At 36.4% G+C, this 22865-nt stretch overlaps 1 protein-coding gene across 1 annotated transcript in view; it reads left to right on the forward strand.

Annotated features, from left to right (window-relative positions):
* DYNC2H1 (dynein cytoplasmic 2 heavy chain 1) overlaps positions 1-22865 on the forward strand; it is a 370089-nt gene that overhangs the window by 343240 nt on the left and 3984 nt on the right. Inside the window, 1 exon segment of the mRNA XM_020996144.2 lies at positions 7172-7288. Coding sequence (XP_020851803.1) covers positions 7172-7288 — 117 coding nt within the window.

Raw genomic sequence — 22865 nt, forward strand, 5'->3', positions numbered from 1 at the left:
AAGCTCCATCAGGTCCTATCAAGTTAGAAAAGCTTCAAGTATGGACTTGGTGATGGGACTACTGATTGTTGTCTAAGGACAAGCCTAGCAGAGTTTGGAGAAGCTGCAGTCTGGCCACAGCATTCTCAAAGGCTAACTACTTTTTGTTTGTTTGTGTTATATATATATAAAACAGTTGTGTATCCACAGTGATGAATTGACAAATTCTTGAAAATACTAAAGTACTTCACCTTAAAATGAGACATATTTTGAGAAAAATGTAACACCTCTATACAAGCTCTGATAATAAATTATTTAAAGGTGTCATCTTTGTCATTTAAAAGTTGGATTGTTGGGGGCAGCTAGGTGGCACAGTGGATAGAGCACCGGCCCTGGATTCAGGAGGACCTGAGTTCAAATCCAGCCTCAGACACATAACATTTACTAGCTGTGTGACCCTGGGCAAGTCACTTAACCCCCATGGCCCAACCAAAAAACAAAAAAAAACAAACAAAAAAATAAAAAAATAAAAAAGTTGGACTGTTGAATTTAAGAGAAAATGGGATTAATTTATTTGAATATCAGACAGCTTTTCTAAATATAATATTCTCAGTATATGTGCTCTTGGAGGATGCTTTTTTTCCCATTTAAAATTTAAATGACATCCATTATGCTTTGATGCTATGTAAATCAAAGTCCATGCTTTTATTTCTGGAAGATAGTAATGAAATCACACTTGTTCCATTTTTTTCCCCTCCCATTCGTAGTTCATGAATTATACATCCTCCATGGTACTAGAACTGAAGAGTTGGTAAGGGTTTTTTTTTATTACTTAATAATTTGCTTCCTTAATCCTTTATATTGAAATTTCATGTATATATATATATATATATATATATGTATGTATGCATATATATATATATATATATATATATAAAAACTTAACCCGCTGAAGAAGTAAAATGAGGATGTTTAGTGCGTAGATAACATATTCCCACATGCAGAACAAATTTCCTTGCTCATATAGAGACTACAAGGCTAAGTAGCAGTTGCCTTTTACTATATTAAAGTGACTTTCACTTTCTTTTTTGAGGTGTAGAAGCATAATCTGTTGTTTTTGAGATTCCATTTCCAAGCAGTGACCATTGGATCATAGATTTAGAGCTGGAGGGGACTTTAAAGGTTACTTAGTCCAATCATCTCATTTTACCACTGAGGAAACTGAAGCACCGAGAGTTTAAGTGACTTGCCCTAGTAACATAGATGGTAAGTAGCAGAGTTGAGAATTGAACTCAGCATCTCTGACTACATATCAGGGCTCTTTGAGCTATACCTCACTGAATAATAAGAATTCCTGTCCTCCCAATTTTCACCATTTCAATTAAGCTGCAACATACTGTGATTAGTTAATTATACAGAAGTGGTGTAAAGGATGTTGTCAAACAAATGCATGATCAAAGAAGATGATTTCATCAAAAGACAATAATGAGTGATAACTGATGGAGGTCCTGAATGCTCCATTAGTATAAATGACAGAAGAATGTCAAGATGCATACCACCATATTAGGTAGGACTACCTCTTAACTCAATTGTAGACATGGGCAAGAGTTGCATAGGATAAGCAGATATAAATGATCTGTGACCTTCGTTGTTAGAGCAATACCCACATTGATGAGATCAATATATCCGAGTACTAGAACATCTCTTTAAGAACAGAGACCCAATTTTATACTATAGCCAATATTTACTTTTTTTTTTCAAAAAATATTGAATATACTTGACATACAAAGCCTAGGACTTTTAAACAAAATGTGAGCTAGGAATATGTAATCTGTCCTTTTTCCAGGAGCATACAAACCAAAATATTCTTCATAGAGTATTATTTGATAGTTTATCTTTTCATGTAGTATGTCATTGTCACCATTCTTTAATTCCCAACTGATTATATTTGCTAGTTAAATTATAGGTCTGTTAGTGGATTTCTTCTCCTTTCTAAGTGATTTCAATAGGACCGTTTCAACCCAAGACCTCTGGAATCCCTAGGAAAGGAATAATCCAGAAATACCTTTCTCATCTGGGGAACAAAAAGGTGATATTGTTGGGAAGTGACTTGCTTTTTTCACAGCATGGATTAGGTGGCACCGTCACTACATAATTAATAGTCAATGAACATTTACCTGGAATGAAGGGATTCTTTACTTTGTGGTATTATTGAATATTTGAATGCTGGGAGGGTCTTTGTCTAAGCCTTGGGAAAGAAGGAAGCAGTTCCTCTGCAAAGGCCTCTAGAGGGTCAGAAACTTGGTATTATTCTCCCAGTAGGGGTCCAAAGAGAAATGTATTCTGGCTGATAGGCTAGAGAGCACTGTACTGCAGAACAAGTCTTGGTATCAACATGACACCAAGACAGGCTGCATGAAAGGTGGCAATAATCTCTTACCTACTTTACTACAGATGACTTTGACTTGTGATAAAGAATCAGCAGCTGTGTCAGAGACTATGTCATTGACTGTTCTTGTGATGCTCCTGCTACTCACCACTAGCTTACATAGACTAAATCATTGACATCTGGGACCCGGTCCTTCCAAAGAACAGAGGCAAAGCCTGGAATTTCTGGCCTTAGTTCTCTTCTGCATTTGTTCACTCTTTCTGGGATGGATAGGGGAGTTAACATGTTTTGGTTTTGCTATCTTTTACTACTTCTTCCCCTCTTATTCCTCTTCTTTGTGCTCCTTTTCCAGTACTGCCAGTGCCAGGCTCATCGCTTCCCCATGGTTAGGGATATCCAATAATGGCTACTTTCTCTTCATCATTCGAATGAAGCTGCCTTTCTCTAATTACCAAATTATTTACCACTCAGTTGCCAAATGGAACAGCCTTTTCTCAGACCTAATCTTTCTTTATCTCTGTGTTATCATTTGACACTATTGATCATACTCTTTTCCTGAATACTCTCTTCTCTCTAGATTTTCGTGACAATGTTTTCTTTCTCATTTCTTCTCTTATATGTCTTACCAACTCTTTTCAGGTACTTTTGTCATTTCTTATCCATATCACACCCATTAGCTGTGGGTGTCTCCCAAGGCTCCATCCTGAGCCTTTTCTTTTTTTCCCCATGGTATCTCTTTAATGAGTTCAGGTTATCTTCTTTATTCAGATTTCCACATTTACATATGTAGCCCCAGTCTCTCTCCTGAGCTCTAGTCTTACATGACCAACTGCTTTTTATACATCTTGAACAGGAAGTGAGAAGTCCTATGGACTACTTTAGGTCTAACAGAACTGTAGCCTGTTCTAATTCCTACTAAAAAGGTGGACTTGCAAGTGACTCAGTAAACAGGGATCAGGATATTCAGGTATGTAATGTGGGTTCCGCAAAACTGGAAGAATCCAGTAAGCCTCTGTGCTTCTTTTTTAGATTGTGGGGAGGCAAGTATCAGTAGCTTGTTTGGTTCTCCCCAATCCACTATATTCCCCCCAAACTTGACTGAGTGAGCTGGATCCTGGATTTTCTTAGGATTGATTTTCCATACTTTATCCCTCATGATGGGCCACCATCCCCTTTTGGGCCTCAGTCATTCTGATCTCATTAAGCTAAATCAACATTACATCATCAATGTAGTGGTAATACATCAATGCCCTTAGTAAGGGAAGCCTCTTTCCATTCTGCCCACCAAAATACAGCAGTCTCATTCTGAAATCTCATAGAAAGTTTAGGTAGCCCTGCAAAAGTGTGGTCTTTTTATGTTTTTAGGTGATCAAGAAGCCATAACAACATACTCTGAGACCACTAAGTATCAATGGTGATGTAGCTTGATTTGTCCCCAAGAGCTTTCTTGCCTTTTAAAAAATAGGTTTTTATTGATACACTTTGGGTTTACCTTGCCTAGATGTTCTCCTGTATCCTCCCCCTCTGAGGAGCCATCCCTTATAACAAAGAATTATTTTTAAAAGAAAGAGAAAAATTCAGCATCAATACATCAAAAAAATTCTGAAATTATATATATATAGTGTTCCATAACTGTGGAACAACCCCCATTCCCACCTCTGCAAAGAAGAATTTTTTTCTCATAGCTCCTCTTTGGATCCAAGTTTGTTCTTTATAATTTTACAGTATTCATTTTCAATTATATTGTAGTTATCCTTTCCATTTATATTTCTGTAGTGATTGTGTATACTGTTTTCCTGGTTCTACATACTTCATTTTGCTTCAGTTTATGTAAGTTTTTCCATGCTTCTCTATATTCATAATGTTTATCATTTCTTCTACCACATTAATATTCTCTTACATTCACATACTACAATTTATTGAGACATGCCCCCATCAGTGAGCATCTGCTTGTTTTCAAGTTCTTTTCAATCACATACAAAAAAGAAAAAATGCTTCTTAAAATATTTTGGTGTATATAAAGTCTTTCCATTTGTCAGTGACTTTCTTGGGGTATATGCCTAGGAGTGAAATCCCTGGAACAAAGATTATGGATACTTCAGCTGCTTTCTTTGTATAATTCCCAATTACTTTCCAGGAGAGTTATACTAATTCGCAGCTCTACCAGCAAAGTATTAGTGTACTTTTCTTCCCATTACTCCTCCAAAATTGACTGTTCCCATGTTTTGTTATCATTGTCATTTTGCTGGCATGAGGTGAAACCTCAGGCTTGTTTTGATTTTCATTTCTTCTTTTTAATGATTTGGGGCATTCTTTATGTACTTGTTAACATTTACTTCAATTTTTTTAAGAGCTGTATGCATTATCCCATTCATTAAAGGTAAAAGTATAGAAAGACATTCAATAAAATGCACTTAGGAAGAAGGCAATGATATCTGAAAATTGACCAGAGAGTAAATAAAAAGTAAAGATTAAACTGGTCGAATCTATCTAGATTTATTTAGGCTTACTGGTTCATTAGGTCATATTTTCAGAAAGGGCCTATGGTAAATTTATGGTAAGGTTGAGAGCCTTCCACAAGAAAACCACCTGACACCTATAGGAAGAAGTCAACTAAATGCTGTTGTTTAAAAACTAGAGTCTCCTTGTATCTAAGATGGGTGCATTTAGAAATGGTGTTAATTCTTTCAGCTTCCAACATTTGTAGCTCCAAAATTCTATGATTTTATGTATTAGTCAACTAAAGCTTTAAATACTGTCATTATATTTACAAGAATGTTTATTACATTATTTAGCAAGTTCAACTTTGTATATTAGGCTGAGAAAATACAAGGACTTGACTGTGATTAAAAATATTAAGAAAGCTACAAATTAATTCAAGAAGTATTTCTTGTCTTCAGATGAGATAAAGAGATCTTCCACAGAAAAAGATTTTTAAAAAGGCATAAAATTTTTTTAAAAATACAAAGTTATTGGGGCAGCCAGGTGGCACAGTGGATGGAATATTGGCCCTGGAGTCAGAAGGTACCTGAGTTCAAATCCAGCCTCAGACACTTACTAGCTGTGTGATCCTGGGCAAATTACTTAATCCTGATTTCCTTCAGTGTGTGTGTGTGTGTGTGTGTGTGTGTGTGTGTGTATGTGTGTGTATATACACACACATACACACACATATATATATACACATATATATATAGTTATTGTCATAAATAGATTGACATCCTTCATGAAGATTTTTTTATATTTCAGATTAGTCCAGTATTTATTAATATCACCTGCTAGGTACAGAGACAAGAGGCAGCTAGGTGGCTCAGTGGATACAGTACTGGGCCTGGAGTCAGGAAGACCTGAGCTCTAATCTAGCTTCAGACACTTACTAGCTGAGTGACCCTGGGCAAGTCACTTAACTTCTTTTTGCTTTAATCCACTGGGGAAAGAAATGGCAAACCACTCTAGTATTTTTGCCACGAAAACCCCAGAGACAGTATAGTCATGAAGAATTGGACTCAACTGAATGACTGAACAACAGATGCAGAGCACTGAACTAACTACTTAAAAAAATGCAAAAATTAGTAAAATATACCATTCATGCTATCAGGGAACACATAATCTACCAGTCAGTTAATCAGCAAGAATTGTCACTGTTTTACAGTGATATGGAAACAAAGATAAAAATTATTTCCCTGCCCTCTTGGAGCTTACGTTCTATTTCCAGTTCTTAGCAAAATGCCTGGCACTCCGTATGCAATTAATACATACTTGTTGACTATCAGGGGAGGCAACATGTACATAAATAAGTATATATAAATACTGTACGTATGAACTAAATTTTTGGGAGAATGGACACTAGCAGCTGAGGGATCAAGAATGGCTCAGATGAACTTGAATGAAGCAAGGAAAAAGCATTAAGTACTTTTTATGTGCAAAGCACTAGGAATACAAATGGAAAAGAGAGACAGTCCCTGTTCTGGAGGAGCTTATATTCTAATGAGGACAGCATGTATGGGAGGTTTTAACTGCGAATGATATAGAGAGGTCTCATGGTCCTGAGTGTACAGAAGCAGTGGTTTGTTTTTAATGTCATTTCTACTGATAGATCCACTTTCAATGATGCCAAGGACTCTGGGGATAAAAATTTCCCAGCAATTATTGCCATGTCTATTACTTCCTCATCAGGACTATATGACTACCTCTTATTTTGCTTTTACTTCTACTTTACTAAGATTAGTATAACTAAGGAGTCCTATGGAGTCATTACATATAGTAAAATTTGCAGTATTTGAAATTATAATAATCTAAAACGTGGTAAATGGTTCTGGCCTGATGGAAATATGCAGTGCAGATTTAAATAATTCAGATAATGGAATACTTGATTCAAAAGCAATTTATTTTTATGCATTTAAAAAATTTTTCTCTTGCTTTAAGGTAGTGCCAAATGTCTGAAGAGAAAGATGAATATTCCAGTTTTGATCTGCTTTTCTCTTATTAACATGACTCATAAATGTGTATTTTGCTAAGATCAATGTCTGGTGCCTGCTACCTATAGTTACATCATTGCTGATGCATAGTTACTTCCTAAAGCATTTACTAAAAATGAAAATTGAGTTTAAAGAAAATTTGCCATGAAAACGAATGTCTTACTGTAAAGTAGCACTTTTCTCACACATAACATTAGAATTTTTAGTTTCCCACTCTTTGGATCCTTACTCATGATAGGAAATATTATTTTTGACCTTATTAAGATGCATTATAATTACTGATAGTATGGCTTAAATTTTAATATTTTTCACATTTTTAACACAGATCAGTGGTTTACTCTTGGAAGGATGCAGTTTTGATGGAAATCGACTCTCTGAAAATCAGCATGACTCTCCCAGTGTGTCTTCAGTCCTTCCTTGTTATATGTCCTGGATTCCACAGGTACAAGCTTTTTAAGAGCTGTCTCTGTTAAGTCCTATGAGTAACTGTTTGTTTGTTTGTTTGTTTGTTTATTTGTTTTTTAGGTAATAGAGTACCATATTCAGTTTGATACATTTGACCAGTTTTTAGAAAAGCATTTCACTCATTGCTGAAGTTTTATTTTTAAGGTTTTATAAGAATTTGTTTATTATGGAAAGGCTCAAATTTAATGTTATTTTCTAAAGCTTGCATAGCCTTAACATGAAAATGTTTAACAAAGATGAAATAGAGAACTGTGGATTTGGAATCAAAAGAGATCTGAGTTCATAGGAGGATTTTGTTATGTACTGTTTTTGTGACTGTGGGTAAGACATTTAACTCCTCTGAGCATGAATGCTGTCTTCTGTAAAATGAGGTGATTTTATTGTATGATCTGCCACTTTTCTTCTAGAACTAAATGTTATGAAAATATTAGTTATGTTTCCCCTTCCTTTGAACACTCTAATAATCAGCAGAATTTTGAGAAATGGAATGTGTGGAATATTTTGTAGGTCTTTTTAAAATAAAACAGATTTGTGTAAACTAATACTATCATATCTAGTTATCATGTTATATATAAAATACACAAATTAAGTTAAAAGGATGTGCAAAGTAATTAAAAGTTTCATATGTCATTAGACCTAATTACAAACAAATCTCGATGTTGATGTACTGCCAAATTTTTGCTCCAAATCTATGCTTTCATAGGTGCTAGGAACTCCAAATGAGAAAATTTCCTCAGTGAAGGCAGACCAGCAGCTCATTTTTGACTTACAGTCTTAGAGAATTGCCTGGAGCATAGAGATATTGAATGACTAGCCCATGATCATACAGCTAGTCCTTATCAGAGACATCACCTGACTCCAAGGCCTGCCCTCTATCCACCATACGATGCTACCTTTCATATTTCCTAAACTAGATACAAAAGAATATTCTTATCAGTAGAAAAAGCTTTCACAGAATTTTCTAGTTATAATAATTATTTTTGTCACATAAAAACCCAAAGCAGCAGAATGGTATCTTTTATCTCCTCATCTGAAGTCTATAGTGCTACTCCTGCATGAAAATATGAAACTGTTGATTATATTAACATTGTTTAGTACACAAAAAGCCCAATTCTGCAGTTGCAATTCAAACCAAACTAATCAACTTTGGGAACTTTTAATTTAAAAAATACATTTGGAATCTGTTTAAAAAAAATGTTAAATGTTAATCCACGTTAAAAAAAAAAAAGTGGAGCAACTAGGTGGTGCAGTGGATAGACCTCCAGCCTTGGAGTCAGGAGGACCTGAGTTCAAATCCGGAAGACACTTGACACTGGCTGTGTGACCTTGGGCAAGTCACCTAACCCTGATTGCCTCACCAAAATAAAAAAAAATTTAAAAAAAGGTAATATCAATTAGGAAGCATCACTTGAAGACTTGAGAAAATTAATTTCCAGTCACCTCAAAAAGCATAAAATACTAGAAATTTAGTACTATGACTTTGTGTCAAACCAATTTTATTTCCATTTTTATAGTATAAGAGAACATATTGCAAGGGAGAGTCATACTTATAAAGTATCTTCTTGATTTCATTCTGGCCTTTTATTACATTTCATATGACATTTTTGCCATACTACAACCTTTATGGCTTACAAACCATACACAAAGGTTAATTATCAATAAAAGAGCCATGTTACATAATTACATGTCCTTCAGTAATTTGTTTGAACCTTGTTATGTTTAGTGTCATTAGTGGTGACCTATATGAAGGAATCAAGATTTTCTTCATCAAGTTTACAGATGATTTCAGATTTGAATGACTAATAGTTTGGGAAACAAACATGAAATTCACAGTGACCTTAATTGAAATGCTGTTCCTATAAAGAGAAGATTAAATTTAAGGAAGACAAATGTAGACTGGTACATGTTGGGACAAAATCCACAAAGTGAAATCTGAGACTAAGAATTACTTACTGGGTAGAAGAAAAATACATGGAACTAACTAAACCCTTTCCTATAAAGTGAATACTAATTAGCCATATACAATAATACATTTATGAACAAAGCCATTATTTTATTGGGATTATATTAGAAGAAATGTGATATAAAAGTTCTGGGAAATAATCCCTCAACTACATTTTGTGTCCTATCTTGTCACTAAATTTTAAACTCACTAAATGGGAAATAGTTCAGAAAACTAAAATAAGTTATTTAAGGGTTAAAAAGAAGTTCTGTAAATAAAAGGATTTAAAATTATTTAACCTGGAGCAAAAAAGGCTAAAAGTAACTTAATTTCTCTTCCAAATGTAAGAAGGACTTTTATCAAGGGCCATCCTTAAACAGAACTTTGTATTGATGTCTCTGAGCCCTTTTTTTCCCCTTTGCTGTGATTTTCCTCTCAAAGAACCCAGCAATTTCATGCTGCTTATCTATACAGTTGTCCCCTCTAAGTTCCCAGTACTTTCAGACTTCCTGTCCATTCATTCTGGAAAGAAAAAAAATCTGATAAACCTGTTCACACCATCTTGTTGGTTATTGTTGCTAAGTCGTTTTCCAGTCATGCCCGACTCTTCATGATGCCATTTGGGGTTTTCTTGGCAAAGATACTGGAGTAGTTTGCCATTTACTTCTCTAGCTCATTTTACAGATTGAGGAACTGAGGCAACCAAGGTTAAGTGACTTGCCAAGGGTCACATAACTAATAAGTGTCAGAAGCCAGATTTGAACTCACAAAGAGGAGTTTTCCTGACCTGGCACTCTATCTGCTGTGCCAATTAGTTTTCCAACTTGCTGGTTACTTACTTGCTACTTGCTGCAAAAGTATTTACATTTAAAAGACGACTTCTAAAAAAAGACAATTACCCCTTAAAAACAATTTTTAATAGCTATATTACCACAGCCATTTAAAATCTTGCAATTTACATGTTTAAATAAATTCATTAAATATTGTAACTTTTCTGTTGCTCTAAATCCCCCCTTCCTCTTCAAAGGAATATACTCAGTTTTGTTGGGTAGGTGATTATTGGTTGTAATCCTAGCTTCTTTGCCTTCTGGAATATCATAATTTCAAGCCCTCTGATCCTTTAATGTAGATGCTACATCCTGTGTAATCCTGACTGTGGCTCCACAGCATTTTAATTGTCTCTTTCTAGCTCCTTGCAATATTTTCACTTTTACCTAGGAACTCTGTATTTGGGCTGTAATATTCCTGGCAGTTTTCATTTTGGGATCTCTTTCAGGAGGTGATCAATAGATTTTTTTCAATTTCTATTTTACCCTCTGGTTCTAGGATATCAGGGCAGTTTTCCTTGATGATTTCTTGAAATATAGTGTCCCGGCTCTTTTCTTGATCATGGTTTTCAGGTAGTGCAGTAATTTTTAAATTCTCTCTCCTGAATCTGTATTCCAGGTCAGTTGTTTTTTTAATGAGGTATTTCATATTTTTCCTATTTTTTTCATTCTTTTGATTTTGTTTTATTGTTACTTCATGGCTCATGCAGTAATTAGCTTCCATTTGCCCAATTCTGATTTTTAAGGAATTTTTTCTTCAATGAGTTTTTGTAACTCCTTTCCTATTTAGCCACTTCTGCTTTTTAAGGGGTTAGTTTCTTCACTGAATTTTTGTACATCTTTTTTATATTTTTGTGTTTCCTTTACCTAGCTGTTGACTCTTTCTATGATTCTCTTGCATTACTCATTTCTTTTCCCAATTTTTCTTCTACTTTTCTGATTTGATTTTTAAAATCCTTTTGGAGCTTTTCCAGGAGTTCTTTTTGGACCTGTAACCAGTTTGCCTTTTTCTTTGAGGTTTCATATGTAGCCATTCTGACATTGTTATCCTCTTCTGAGTTTGTGTTTTGATCTTCCCTATTACAATAATAACTTTTATGGTCAGGTTCCTTTTTATTTGTTTGTTTTTTGCTCATTTTCCACCTATTTCTTGACTTAATTTTATGTTAAAGTTGGGCTCTCCTCCTTGGCTAGAGAGTATACTGTCCTAATCTTTAGGCTTTTCATGCTGCTGTTTTCAGAGTTAATTCAGGGGACCTGTAAGTTTTTGGTTCTTCCAAGATAGTAAGATCTAAGAAGTGTGATCATTGCTCTCCTGGCCTATGCTCTGGACTGTGAGCAACCACAAGCACTCTGCTTAGGATCTCTACTCCCCTGCAGCCACATACTGTAGTGTGTTAGTGCTCCTTATGTTGGGACTGTGAACTGGATCCCAGTTTGGGCAATGTGACAGATTCCTGCACCTAGTGCCAACATAATTTCCCCTGTATTCTCCTCTTGACCAGTTACCTGGCCTTCTTCCAGCCTCTGGGCTGAGAGCTCCAGGAGTCACTGCTGCTGATTCAGTTGCTCCCAAGACCTGCACTGGTCTGGTGGGGTGGTGCCTCACTGGTGGATTGCACCAGGATGGGCAGTCTCGCTATTGCCTTGCTGGCTGCTGGATTGCCCAGACTACCTACTCTGCACTCTGCTCTCATCTCAGTGTGACAAAACTTTCTCATCAATTTTCTAAGTTGTCTTGAGCTAGAAAATTGTTTCACCCTGTCCTTTTCTTGGTTCTGTTACTCCAGGATTTGTTTTGAGGAGTTATTTTAAAGTTGGTAGAGGGGAATTTGGAAAAGCTCAGTCAAGTTCCTGCCTTACTTTGCCATCTTGGCTCTCAGCCCTTTCCAGCCTTTTTATGTATTATTTTCTTTCCCACAATCTTCAGGCTGGCCAAAGTAGTCTTCACAATGTTCTTCACACATAGTAGTCCATCTCCCACCTTTATCCTGCCTGTACCTCACGTCTTACTCTTTGAATTCATTGTTTCTTTCAAAACTCTGCTCAGTTGATAACTTATTCATACCAAAAACTTGCCTTGCATTTACTCTTATTACATATTTTTGTATAATCTCATGAAGGTATATGTTGTCTGTCCAAATAGAATGTAAGCTCTTTGAGAGCAGGGGCTGTTTAATTTTTATCTTTTTATCTCCAGGGGCTAAGTCATAACAGGCACTTAATGCATGTTTATTGATAGTTTGATTGATTAATGATCACCCAGCTGTACACCAGTACAAGTTTTCGGTCTCAATTCATTTTCTACAAAATTGGTAACTAATTTTCCCAAATCCATTTGTTAATTAATTAATCCTTTCTCTTATTTTTATTTTCTCTAGGTTTGTCAAAGGCTAATCTTGTATGTTTTTAGTTTGATAGTTTGCTGTATAAAAGATAGAGTATTAAACTTGGAATCAGGAAGATGGACATCCTGCCTCAGAGGCTGAGTGAGCTGTGTGACCCTGTGTGATTCACTTCTTTGTGCTTCACTTTCCTCATCTACTAAATGAGGGAGTTGGATTCACTGACCTTTAAGGTCGCTTCCAGCTCTAAATCTGTGATCCTATGAGCTGTTGAACTGTTTGTCTGTTTTGGGCCTAGAACCATATGATTTTTTTGATAATCACTTTAAAATGCATTTTAAAGTCTGGAAGAAGTACAGTTCTGCCTTTATAAATTATTTTCCCCAGTATATCTTTTAATATCCCTTCTGGGTGTTTTTCATGTAAATTTTATGATTTTATCCAGTTCTATGAAAATTCCTATGAGAGGCAGCATGATATAGTAGGTAAAGAGATGGTCTCAGAGTCAGAAAAACCTTGTTTCAAGTCCCATGTCTAATATATGCCCATTATATGATCTTGGGCAAGTCAATGCCCCAGGTAACTTTCTAAGATTATAAATTGCTGCCTAGCATAGTGACATATGCCTATAGTCCCTGCTGCTGGATAGATTGAGGCTGATGGTGGGATTGTTTGGTTTCTAAGCTATATTGGCACAGAAGTCCACATCAAAGCTGTGAGCTCCTTGGCAATAGAGAGCTACCAGGTTGCGAAATAAGGGGTGAAAGGGCCCAGGTTGGAAAAAAGGAACAAGTAAAGCTTCTGTGTTGATCTATATTGAGATTAGGCCCATGAGTGGCCACTGCATTTTCAGCATAGGAGAGATGGGGAGATATCTTGGGGTTAGGGAGAGACTGTATAGTGAACAGTGACTGAGACACATTGATAGAAGGAGTGTCTTACATAATTATGTCACAAGTCCAGATACCCATCCCCATCTCCAGAAAAGAAGAAACCCTTTGGTATTCAGATTAGTATTGTATCAAGAGTATTACAATTCCTACTATATTGAAGTTGTTATGATAAATAACACCAGTGTTTTAGAAATCTTTAAGCACCTATAATAAAGCACTTAAAGCACATGTAAATGCTAACTGTTATTATTATTAGTCTGACCCATCCATGAATTGTCCCTCCTACATCTTTATTTTATGTATTATTGTTTTATAATTTTCCTTATGTAGGTTATTTGTAGATTAATTGATGGTTTTTATTGTTAATATAACTGAAATTTTTTTATGGTGTTTTCTTCATCCTTATTACTAATAACGATTCTTATATGTTAATCTTGTGTCTTGTGACCTCGGCTGAACTCAATTATAGTTTCAATTAATTTTCTAGTTGATGCAGTTTAATTTTTAGTATACTAATGTTCTCTTAATTGCCAAATTTAATGTCCTCTTCTCAGTTTTCATCCTTCTTAACTCTCTGCAGTATTTGACACTGTTGATCCCCTTTCTCTTACTGGATATTCTGTCCTCTCTGAGTTTTTGTGACACCATTCTGTCTCGATTCTCTTCTTACCTATCTGTCCTTCTCAGTCTCATTTGCTCTCTCCTGGGCTCTCCTCTCAATATCCTCTCTTACTAAATGACCTCAGCAGTACTTATAGATTTACTTATCTCTACAAAAACAAATTACTGATACAACCCTCTGTCCTGAAGTCTGGTCTGTCTTTCTCTGATGTTTATTAAGCATTTCCACCTGTGTGTCCCATTGATACTTCCAACTCATTATGTCCAAAACTGAACTCATCATCTTTACCACTTGCAATCTGTAATCCATCCCTGCTCAGCTGAAACTACCCTCCTCAAGCTCACCTCTTAGCTACTAAACCCAATGGTTTTTTCTCGGTTTTCCTCTTTCTTGATCTTTATTATAGCCTTTGGCATTATTGACCACACCATTCTCTAAGGTATTCTCTCCTACTTTGGCTTCCATGTCTTTGATTTCCTGGTTTTCCTTCTATTTCTTTTTTATCTCTTTTTCTGCTCCTGCTCACACATACTAAGTATGAGCATCTAAGGATCTGCCATGGATCTTTTTCTTTTCTATGCACTCTCTATTATTGATCTCATCAACTCCCATGGGTTCAGTAATCTCTATACAGATGACTTCCAAATCTATATTGCCAGCCCTCTTCACTCACTTAAACTTAAATCCTACATCAACAGCTGCCTACTGGCTATCTCTTAGATTTCCTATAGGCTTTTCAAGTTCACCTCATAAACAAAACTCATTATTTTCTTCCAAACCATACCTCCTTCCAAACTTCCCTATTTATATTGAAGGTAATTTATTCATTCAAGGACACAAAGGTTCACAGCTTAGAATCACTCTCATTGCTTCCCTCCATTGTTTCCATACCTGAACAGTTGTTGTCTTATTGATTCTACCTCCACAACATCTCTCACATCTGTTTTTTTCCCCTTACATACCCACTATCATAGTTCAGGCAGGCCCTTATCACCTCTAGCCTGTACGATTGCGGTATCCTTTTAATTGGCCTCCCTGTCTCAAATCTCTCTGCTTTCCAATCCTTCACTTATTCTCCTTACTAGTCAAACTGACCTAATATTTGTTCCCCATTCATTGGATTTCATCTCCCTAGACCTGCCATTTGGAATTCTCACCTCTCCTAAAAGTGAAGGTTAGGTGCCATCTCCTACACAAATCTATACTGTTCCCCTCCCTCAAAGAATGTGCACTCTTTGAGGGCAGGGACCATATTCTTTACATCTTTGCCTAACACAATGCTTTGCACATAGCAGCATTTTAACAGTTTTTGCTGAATTTAGTTGAATAACAAGAGTAAGATTTGGACCACGGTGCTATGACTAATGATTCAGTTTTCCTTCCACTGTGCCACTCTGGGTTCCTAGATTTACATAATAAAATTACTTTGCTTTGGTGATTTAAAGTTTTAGCCTTCTCAATGAGATTTCTAAACACTCAAAATAATTCAGCCTAACTGTCCACACAGGAAATACCAAGTAGTTGAAAAATATATACTTTCCAAAGAGTGATATGTGGCTGGATAGCTTGTCTATAAGGCTAGACAGATACTTATCATATCTTAAACATATACAAAGCCCAGAATTGACTGGGACTATTAATGCCTGAATTAGAACAAGCTAAATAAGTTACAGTTTAGGTAATCATATTATGGGATAGGAGTAGGGACTGAACTTGTGATTTTATTAATATAAAGATGAGAAAGCTGCTACAAGTTTAGGTGGCCACCTTTTCTACAACTGAGGATCTTATCAGGCCACTCTGCTTTTGGATGGCTTTAGTTCATTTGTTTCAGTCATGTGTGTCTCTTTGTGATCTCATTTGGGGTTTTCTTGGCAAAGATACTGGAGTTGTTTGCCATTTTATTCTCTAGCTCATTTTTAAGATGAGGATACTGAGGCAAACAGGGTTAAGTGACTTGCCCAGAGTCACACAACTAGTGAGTGTCTGAGCTCAGATTTGAACTTAGGTCTTCCTGACTCCAGGTTTGGTGCTCTATCTAGTGTGCCACCTTGGTGCCCCAATTTGTATAGCTTTAATTGTTAGGAAATATTTCTTTACATCATGCGTATATCTATCTTTTAGCATCTCATATCCATTATGTATACTTCTTCCTTCTTTGTTTTAAGCAAAACAGACCTAACATTTGTTCTACATGATAATTATTCAGATTGCTAAAAATGGCTAACACAGTTTACCTAAGTCTTGCTGTCTCCATGCCAGAGAGCCCCAGTAAATACTTTGTCACATGATTTCAAGGCCTTTCACCATCATGTTGCCCTACTTTGGATACTTATTAGCTTATCATTGTCTTTTCCAAAATTTGGTGCTTGGAACTGAGCATAATGTTCCAAGTGTAGTCTGGCCAGGTCAGAGTATATCAAGATTACCTCCATAGTCATTTATACCATGCCTAAGTGCAGCCAAAGATTGTCTTAACTTTCTTACTAATCATATCATACCATGTAGTACAGTAAAACCCCTATGGCTTTGCCCATGAACTGTCTCATTATGCCTCTTCAATTGTGAGCTCATATAGTTGGTTTTTTGACCCCAGGTGCATGATATTACATTTATTTATAGCCCAAAAGTCTAGCCTGTCAAGTTCTATTTCAGTGTTGACTGTATCATCTAATATGTTGGTTGTCCCCTCCAACTTTGTGTTAGCTGAAAATGAAATAAGCATGTCACCTATGCTTTCAAGTCACTGTTAAAAATGTTAAAGATCTTGGGTTAATCCATTAGAGCCCCTGATGATATCAAACCATTAATGACTACTTTATGAGTCTGGTCAAATCTATATAACTGTCTTATTGATTACCATTCTTCTCCCCAGATTGTCCATAAGGGGATAGCATTAGAGAGACTTTGTCTTTACTAAAATCTAGGTAAACTGTACAACAATTTCCTGATCTATCAGGCTAGTAACACTGTCAAAAAGAAAGATATAGGATAGTCTGGAATAACTTAAGGTCATGGGATCATAGATGGAGAGCTAAAGTGACCTCAAGGTCATCTATTTCAACCCTTTCATTTTATTGATGAGGAAAATGTGACCTATAGGGGAACTTTCCCATGATCACTCAAGGGGTTTGAAGTTCTTCTCATTCCAGAGTCATTGTTATTTCCAAGGTGCCATGCTATCTTGCTGCCTTTATAATCACCATTCCCTTTTCTGGGTGTTCATGAATCACCTGTTAATAATATATTCTAGAATTTTCCCAGTCAAGCACACTGACCTTCTGCTTGCAGGCTCCACTCTCTTCCCTTTTTTGAATATTTGCCCTTTTGTAATCCTGCAATACCTTTTCTGTTCCCCAGGATCTTTCAGAGATCAATGATTGACTCAGCAACCACATCTGCAAATTTTTGCAGTCCCTTAAGATGTAAAGTGCTTTACATCTTTACTACTTTAAGATGTAAAGTCATCAAAGTCTGATGATCTGAACTCATCAAAGAACACTAACACAAGTAATAATAGTAACTGGCTAACATTTATATAGTGCCTACTGTGTACCAGGCGCTGTGCTATGTACTTTACAATTTTTATCTCATTTGATCCTCTGAACGACCCTGGGAGGTAGGTGCTATTATTATCCACCTTTTTCAAATGAGGAAACTGGGGCAGACATAGCTTAAGTGACTTGCCCAGGGTCATATAGCTAATTAGTGTCTGAGTTCGGATTTGAACTCTGGTCTTCCTGACTCCAGGTCCAGCACTCTACTGCTCCACCCAGTTGCCCACTAACCATACACTAAGTATTTTCTTGCTAGCTCTCTACTTATCTTGGAGTTCTGCTCCTTATCAGCCATTTATATTCTGTCCTTTTAGGCACAAAAATCAAGATCTCAAATTCAAGTCTTAATATTTCCCCCCAAACTCATCTCTCCTCCAAACTTCCTTATTTCTGTGGTGGCTAGACCTCTCCATCTAGTTACTCAGGCTCTCAACTTTGGAGTGATCCTTTTACACCTATTTGTCACCCTCACTAGTCACTAAGTATTAGTGATTCCACTTTTGTAACATCTCTTGCATATGCTCCTTTCTCTGTACTCATACAACTTCTACCCAAATTTAAGATTTTCTTACCTCTCACATGAAGTATTGCAGTAGCCACTTATGTAACCTCCCTGCTTCTAGTCTATACCTCTCTCCAAAGCAATGTTCCTACAGTATGGATCTGACAATATCTCATTTTCACACACATGCGCGCGCACACACACACACACACACACACACACACACACAAACACATACACTCACAAATCTTCAAAGCCTTTCTGTTGCCTTCATTATAAAACACAAAATCCTCAGCCAGATCTGTCCCTAACTTGCTTTCAATTCCTACCTCATATTCATCCCCTTCATGAATTCTGGATTCTGGCAAAATGCATATGCATACATATATAATCTCAAAAAGTACTAATATTGACAGCTATTATGCTATATGTACAGTGTTTTCCTGGAAACAGTTATGGATTATTAATACTTCTACACTATGCCACCACTGTGGCCCCTAGAATATAATTTCTCACAGTTATACTATTTGTAGCTACTTAATTGCTGTGCCATGTAACTGAGTTAATATTCTGTTATGTGAAAAGCTAAAGGAAATATTTCTCTACAAAAACATATTCAAAAATGGCTAGAAAGTCTAGGAAGAACAAAATATTTTAAAATATTCATTGTTGGCATATAATTTATTTCTTGTTTTGAGATATTTATTTTTCTTGTGCTGAATTGCTAAATTATGCCTATTAAAATGTGTATTAAAGTTTTGATTTCCTAACATCTCCTTTTATAATAGAAATAATTTTTCTTTAGTTTGAATCAATTTAGAAAACATATGTTGCATAAGTCACAGAAGGCTTTGTGTGTATGTTGACGGGAAGACTTTTTAACAATTTTCTTTCATGTATTATTTATGAAAATGAAATTAATTTAAATTTCACCTTTGTTATTTTTAATGATGGTAAGGTAGATGATCACCGTTTCCTAGATATTAATTTATAGGGAATTCCAGTTCCTCATTGTAATATATGTATTTTGACTCAGAGAGGATATCACTCCTGAATTTACCTTGAGTAGCATAATTGCTTTGAGTTTTTAAAGATGCCTATTAAACAGATTTTATATATATTTAAAGCTAATTGCCTTTTATAGACATCAGTCTCCAAACTAAACCTAGACATAGTCTTTCCCCTAATCTACCCCTCAGCTGACCTTTTCTATTTCTGTTGAGGGCATAAGAATTCTTCTAGTTTCCCAGGTTTGTAGTCTTGATGATATGTTTGACTCCTGACTCTTCCTCATCCTGAATATTCAGTCAGTTATCAAATCTCACTTTTTTCTGCACCCAGAACATCTTTTGCATCTGATGTCTTCTCCCTGCTCACATAGCCACTACCCTAGTACAGACCTTCATTATCTCTTGCCTGGACAATTCTAGTAGCCTGCCTCTATCTCAACTTTTTCTCCATTCTGTCCTTCACACAGCCAGCAAAATGGTTTACCTTAAGTGTAGGTCTAATTGTGTCACTCACCTATTGTCTATGGTGTCTAGAATAAAATATAAAATCCTGTATTTTATTTTTAATGCCCTTCACAACTTGATCCCTACCTATCTTTCCTGTCTACTTATAAATTATTCCCCTTTATCTACTCTACAATTTCAGCTTCTTTGTGTTCCTTAGCACCCAACACTTCATCTCTGGTCTCTCAGCTAAAGACAGGCCTGGCCATTCACCATGACTAGAACATACTCCTTCTTCATGGACATTTCATAGAATTTCTTATTTCTTTTAAGATACATCTCAAGCAACACATTCTACGTGAACATTAGCTGCTCTGCCAAGTGCTAGGGTCCTCCTCCTTAACTACCTTATATTTCATTACTCATATTTATTTTGTAATACACACACACATACACACACACACATAGAAAGAGAGCATATGTGTATATATATATATATATATATATATATATAGTCTAAGCATATATATTATGTGTATACACACTTATGTATACATAGATATACCTACCTTTGCTTATACACACTTATGTTATTTGTATACTGTTTGTCAGTTAATAAATAAACATTTATTAAGTTCCTGTTGTGTGCCATGCTTTGTGCTAAGTGCTGGGGAAACAAAAAGAGACAAAAGACAAACCTTGCCCTCAAATAGGTCACAGTCTAATGAAAGAGATAGCAAGCAAATATATTCAAAGATGCTGTGTGTGGGATAAGTAGGAAATCATTAAAAGCGAGAAGGCATGAGAATTAAGAGGAATTAGGAAAAGTTTCCTATAGAAGATGGAATTTTAGTTGGGATTTAAAGGAAGCCAAGGAGGTTGATAGGTGGCGTTGAGGAGGGTGAGCAGAGAGAGATAGTCTTTTTCATGAAACAGCAAGGCCAATGTCATTGAAATGATGAATAAGTGGTATAAGGTGTAAGGAAGGTAGTGAGGGGCGGTAGGTCATGAAGGGCTTTGAATGCCCAAAAGGGCATTTTGTATTTGTTTCCAGAGGCAACAGGAAGCCACTGGGTGACGTGATCAGACTTGTGCTTTAGGAGGATCCTATTAGTGTCTGAATGGAGGATGAATAAGAATGAAGAGAGACTTGAAGCAAGTTGACTTACCAGCAGGCTATTATAGTAGTCCAGGTGTGAGCTGATAAGGGACTGCACTAGGGCGGTGGCAGTGTCAGAGGGTGCTTTTTTTGTATATGTTGGGAAGGTGAGGCCAACAGGCCTTGGCAAGAGATTAGATATGGGGGATGAGAGAGAGTGAGGAGTCCAGGAAGACTCCTAGGTAGTGAACACAAGGGACTGGGAGAAGAGTGTTGCCCTTTACAGTAAAGGGCCTCCTTAAGAGAGGAGGAAGATTTAAGGGGAAATATAATTTTAGTTCTGACATGTTGAATTTAAGATGTCTACTAGACATTCAGTTCAAGATGTTTGAAAGACAGTTGGAGATGCAAGATTAAAAGTCAGCAGAGAAGTTAGGGCAGGATAGGTAGATTTGAGAATCATCAGCATAGAGATGATAATTAATTCAATGGAAGCTAATGAGATCAGCAGTTGAAGTAATATAGAAGAGAAGAGGATCCATGATAGAGACATGTGAGATTTTTGCAATTAAAAGGTGTGACCTGGATGAAGATCTAGCAAAGGACACAGAGAAGGAGTGGTCCAGTAGGTAGGAAGAGAATTAGGAGAGAAAACTTAGAGAGAAGAGAGTATCAAGGAGGAGAGAGAGTAATCAACAGTGTCAAAGTCTACAGAGAGGTCAAGGAGAATTATGATTTAGAAAAAACCATTGGATTTGGTGATTAAGAGTTCATTAGTAATATTAGAGAGAGTGGTTTCAGTGGAATAATAAGATCAAAAGTCAGATTATTAAAAGATTAAGAAGAAAGTGAGAGGAGAGACAGTGGAACAACATACTCTAGAAGGCTTTTTCAAGGAGTTTAGCCACAAATGGTAGAAGAGATATAGAATGATAGTGGGGATGGAAGGAACAAGTGAGGGATTTTTTAAGAATGGGGAAAACATGGGCATATTTATGTAGTAGAAAATGAGCCAGTAGATATAGGTAGGTAGACAGATGTAGAGATAGATAGATAGATAGATAGATAGATAGATAGATAGATAGATATAGATATAGATATATAGATATATATAGATATAGAGATATAGATATACACACATATACACACACAGATATTTGTATATAATCTATAGATATGTATATAGGTATAATATATAAATATATGGATATAGGTAGAGATAGATATATAGATATGGATATTACATAGATAGGGATATGTGTGTATATGTGTGTGTGTGTTGAAGATAAGTGAGAGAGTTAGGATGATAGAGGGGAATCTCTTAGAGGAGACAGATGGAATAAGATTGCTTGTGTAGGAAGAGGAGTTAGACTTGATAAAGGAGTAAGACTACCTTTCCATGTGAAACGGGTGGAGGAGATAGTCATGGAAAGCATTTGAGTCACATGAGATGAAGAAGAGGGGAGAAAAGGGAGTTCATGGCAAATATTTTTAATTTCTTCTGTAAGATAGGAGGCAAGGTTCTCAGTTGGAGGTCTGTAGACAACAGAGGCCAAGATTTTGATTGGGTGGTAGATATGAATAGCATAAACCTCAAGGGAAGAAAGGTTACTGAGTGATAGAGGTAGAGGAAGAACTTAGAAGTGGCAGTGGAGAGAAAGAAGTATTTCTAACTCCTCTGTCTCAACCAATTAGCTGAGGGGAATAAATGAAGGGGCAGCCACCAATGAATAGAGTAGCCAGAGAGACTTTATCTTCAGCGGGGAGCCAGGCTTCAGGGATAATTAGGTGACGGAAGGAGTGGGAGAGGAAAAGATTTAGGATGAAGTGGTTCGTTGCCTACAGAGCAGACATTCCAAAGCACTCAGTGGGATGGGTGTTTGGTTGGAAATTTCGGTTGGGAGGGTGAGGGGGATGGGAGTAAGGAATTGGATGGTGGAGGATGGGGTGTGGCTTCAGGATCATTGGGGTGTATAGGATATGACCAGATGTGAATATGTTCATTGAGTGGAAGGCACCACTCATCTTCCCAAAGGAGATCAGAGATCAGGCTGGAGACAAGAGTAGCATGAGGTTGCAGTAGATGGTCAGATATTCGGGTGGGGGGGTGCCATTTCACTGCTCTTCTTCCCTTCAGAGGCTGTGTATATGTGTGTATGCATACATGTGTGTATATCCTGCCTCTGTTCACTTTAAGCTTTAGGAGAACAAGGACTATTTCATTTTTTCTGTTGAATCCCCAGAACCTAGCACAATTCCTTTCTCAGAACAAAAGCTTAATAAATATTTGTTGATTGATTGACGTCATTAATG

Source organism: Phascolarctos cinereus, unplaced genomic scaffold (assembly GCF_003287225.1).
Source record: "Phascolarctos cinereus isolate Bilbo 61053 unplaced genomic scaffold, phaCin_HiC Scaffold_726;HRSCAF=1367, whole genome shotgun sequence".
Lineage (NCBI taxonomy): Eukaryota > Metazoa > Chordata > Mammalia > Diprotodontia > Phascolarctidae > Phascolarctos > Phascolarctos cinereus.